Below are 2,528 nucleotides of genomic sequence, written 5' to 3' on the forward strand. Positions count from 1 at the left end.
GAAACGAGCCGGTTCTGGGCATGGTACTGTTCTTCACCCACCTGTGAAGCAGGGAAGGTCCCCAGGTCAGTGCCTGCCCACTCTGTTCCTTGGACTATCTTTGGGGGGGAAGCAGAACTGTAAAAGGACCATGCTCGCTTCTAAAGCACCTTCTACCTGAGTGGCTTTTAGGGATTTACAAATAATTACGCAAGCAGCGCAGTGGCTTGCGGGGTGGCTGTTCACAGCCAGTAACATAAACTGCTAAACCCTCAGGTGCAGATGCACACCCTGGATACCCAGAATGGCGGCAGCCTTGCTGCCCAGAGGGTGGCACATGGTCCCGGCCACTTCTCCATCGCCAAGCAAGACCAAAGTAGGGTGAGTACAAGAGGGCTGGGGGGCTGCATGTCTCTGTGTTACGGGAGATGGAAGCATGTAGCCACATCGCTAGGGCTCTCCAGCCCTGGGGAGCGGGGAGTGAGGCTGCTGCCAGGGCCTACGCAGTGCTCCAGTTTGGAGGTTGTGCCTGGATCTTCCCAACCACGGCATGGAAACAGACCACGAGCTGTTTCAGGAAGACCTGCTGAGAGCTAAAGGCTCTCATAAGGGCTTGGCAAACAGAAGCCTCTTGCAAACAGAAGCCTGCCATCGGAGAGAGCAGATAGGACAGGACTGAAGTGTTTGAAAGAAATGGGTTTGTCTAGAAGCTCTCTGGAGCTCTCTAAGAGCCTGCTGTGAGCTGCATAGACAGGATTCCCCGGTGTGGGTCAGTCTTTACTTTTATTCTCGTGAAAAAGTGACGCTTTCTGGGGGGAGGAATGGGGGGCAAAGCTGCTTTGCAGAGGATGGCTTCCCTTGCCTGCTGCCAGGGCGGAGGAGCAGTGTTGGGTCGGAGATTGCCTACCTTCCCAGTGAGTATGTCGTAGAATGAGCTCAGGATGTGGTTTGATCGGCAGAGTCGCATGTTCTCGTAGAGGGTGTAAGACCATTCTATGGCAGCGGCAGCTCCGTGCTTCTTCTGGAGGTAGCTGAGAAAGAACTCGGGAAGGCTGGATCGCTGGCCCGTCTGTGGGTGACAAGTGAGGGACTCCATAAGCAGCAGAACTGAAGCAAAGTTTGGTTCTGGCTGCTGGGGATTCCCACGCTGGCTGGCTGGCTGGTATCTTCCCTGTTACTAGATCATTCAAAGAGTTTCTACCCAAAACGTTCTCTGAGTGTGGGCAAGTTTTTACAATAAAGCTCTTCTATTGCTGAGACCACTGATAAAGTCTCTCATCTCCTACCTGTTTTTGTGAAATGTGTAGGAATCCGTGAGGCGCCACCTGCATGTCTGACATAGCTGAGCTTGGCTCATGGGTTGAGAAATGGAAGCAGTTACTGGAGAAAAGTAAAGCCAGGCAGTGACTACTCACTCACTCGCCCCAGTGAGACCCCACCTGGAGTACTGCATCCAGTTCTGGGCTCCCCAGTTCAAGAAAGATGAGGAACTCCTAGAAAGAGTCCAGAGGAGGGCTACAAAGGTGATGAGGGGACTGGAGCATCTCCCCTACGAGGAAAGGCTGAGGGAGCTGGGCTTGTTTAGCCTGAGGAAGAGAAGACTGAGAGGGGATCTCATCAACACATACAAATACCTTAAGGGTGGATGTCACGAGGACGGAGCCAGACTCTTCTCAGTGGTGCCCAGCGCCAGGACAAAGGGCAATGGGCACAAATGGAAGCAGAAGAGGTTCCAGTTGAATGTGAGGAAAAACTTCTTTACTTTGAGGGTGCCTGAGCCCTGGCAGAGGCTTCCCAGGGAGGCTGTAGAGTCTCCTTCTCTGGAGATATTCAAAGCCCTCCTGGATGATGTCCTGTGCACCCTGTTCTGGGTGAGCCTGCTTGAGCAAGGGGGTTGGACTGAGTGATCTCCCGATGTCCCTTCCAACCCCTGCTATGCTGTGATTTTGTGTGATTCTGTGACTACAGTGACCCTATCTCCCCAGGAAACCAAGCTGAAAGCACAAGACAGCTGCCATAGGAAACATTAAGCCATTTAATGCTGATCTCGGAGATGTTCTTAGGTTTCTAGCTCAAGAGAAGACATCTGTAGAGCAGCTCTGCTGCTCCCCAGTTTGCTCTCATCTGACTGAGGCACGGTAACCAGGCTTGTCCAGTGTCTGGGGAGGGGGCATTGTACCCATCCCTAATGTGGGATGAATTAAATGGCCACTTTCATCCTCTTTTTGAGTCCTGTATCACCACAGACAGGCCACCCACGTCATCTGCCTCAGCAGAGAACACCGCACCTCACCCCTTCAGCCTCTGGTTGTCAGCCCCAGCCCACCCTGGACAAAGAGGGGGAAATTCTCTGCCTTTTGTGTAACAAAATCAAAGCCCTTCTATATTAATTAATTTATCAATATGTATTATTTTTTTCTCCCTGCTCCACTTTTTTCCTGTTCCTCTCTCGCATGGGCACGGGTGCTGAATTTGCTGTGGTGGTTGGGCGTTGGCTGCTTAACGAGCGCTCAGCTGTGCTGGCAGCGGGAGCTGGAGGAGCCTCTGAG

At 52.6% G+C, this 2,528-nt stretch overlaps 1 protein-coding gene across 7 annotated transcripts in view; it reads right to left on the minus strand.

The window, feature by feature from the left end:
- Positions 1-2,528, minus strand: part of TSNAXIP1 (translin associated factor X interacting protein 1) — a 31,026-nt gene that overhangs the window by 6,984 nt on the left and 21,514 nt on the right. For 6 of the 7 annotated variants that reach the window (XM_035898852.1, XM_035898855.1, XM_035898853.1 and 3 more), the window contains exons 10-11: positions 887-1,048; positions 2-41 (exon numbers count right to left, since the gene is read on the minus strand). In XM_035898852.1, the coding sequence (XP_035754745.1) occupies positions 2-41; positions 887-1,048 (202 nt within the window). The remainder of the gene's footprint in view (position 1; positions 42-886; positions 1,049-2,528) is intronic. The other variant, XM_035898856.1, reaches the window with a different exon arrangement.

This window comes from Egretta garzetta, unplaced genomic scaffold (genome assembly GCF_000687185.1).
Source record: "Egretta garzetta isolate BGI_Z169 unplaced genomic scaffold, ASM68718v1 scaffold27, whole genome shotgun sequence".
NCBI lineage: Eukaryota > Metazoa > Chordata > Aves > Pelecaniformes > Ardeidae > Egretta > Egretta garzetta.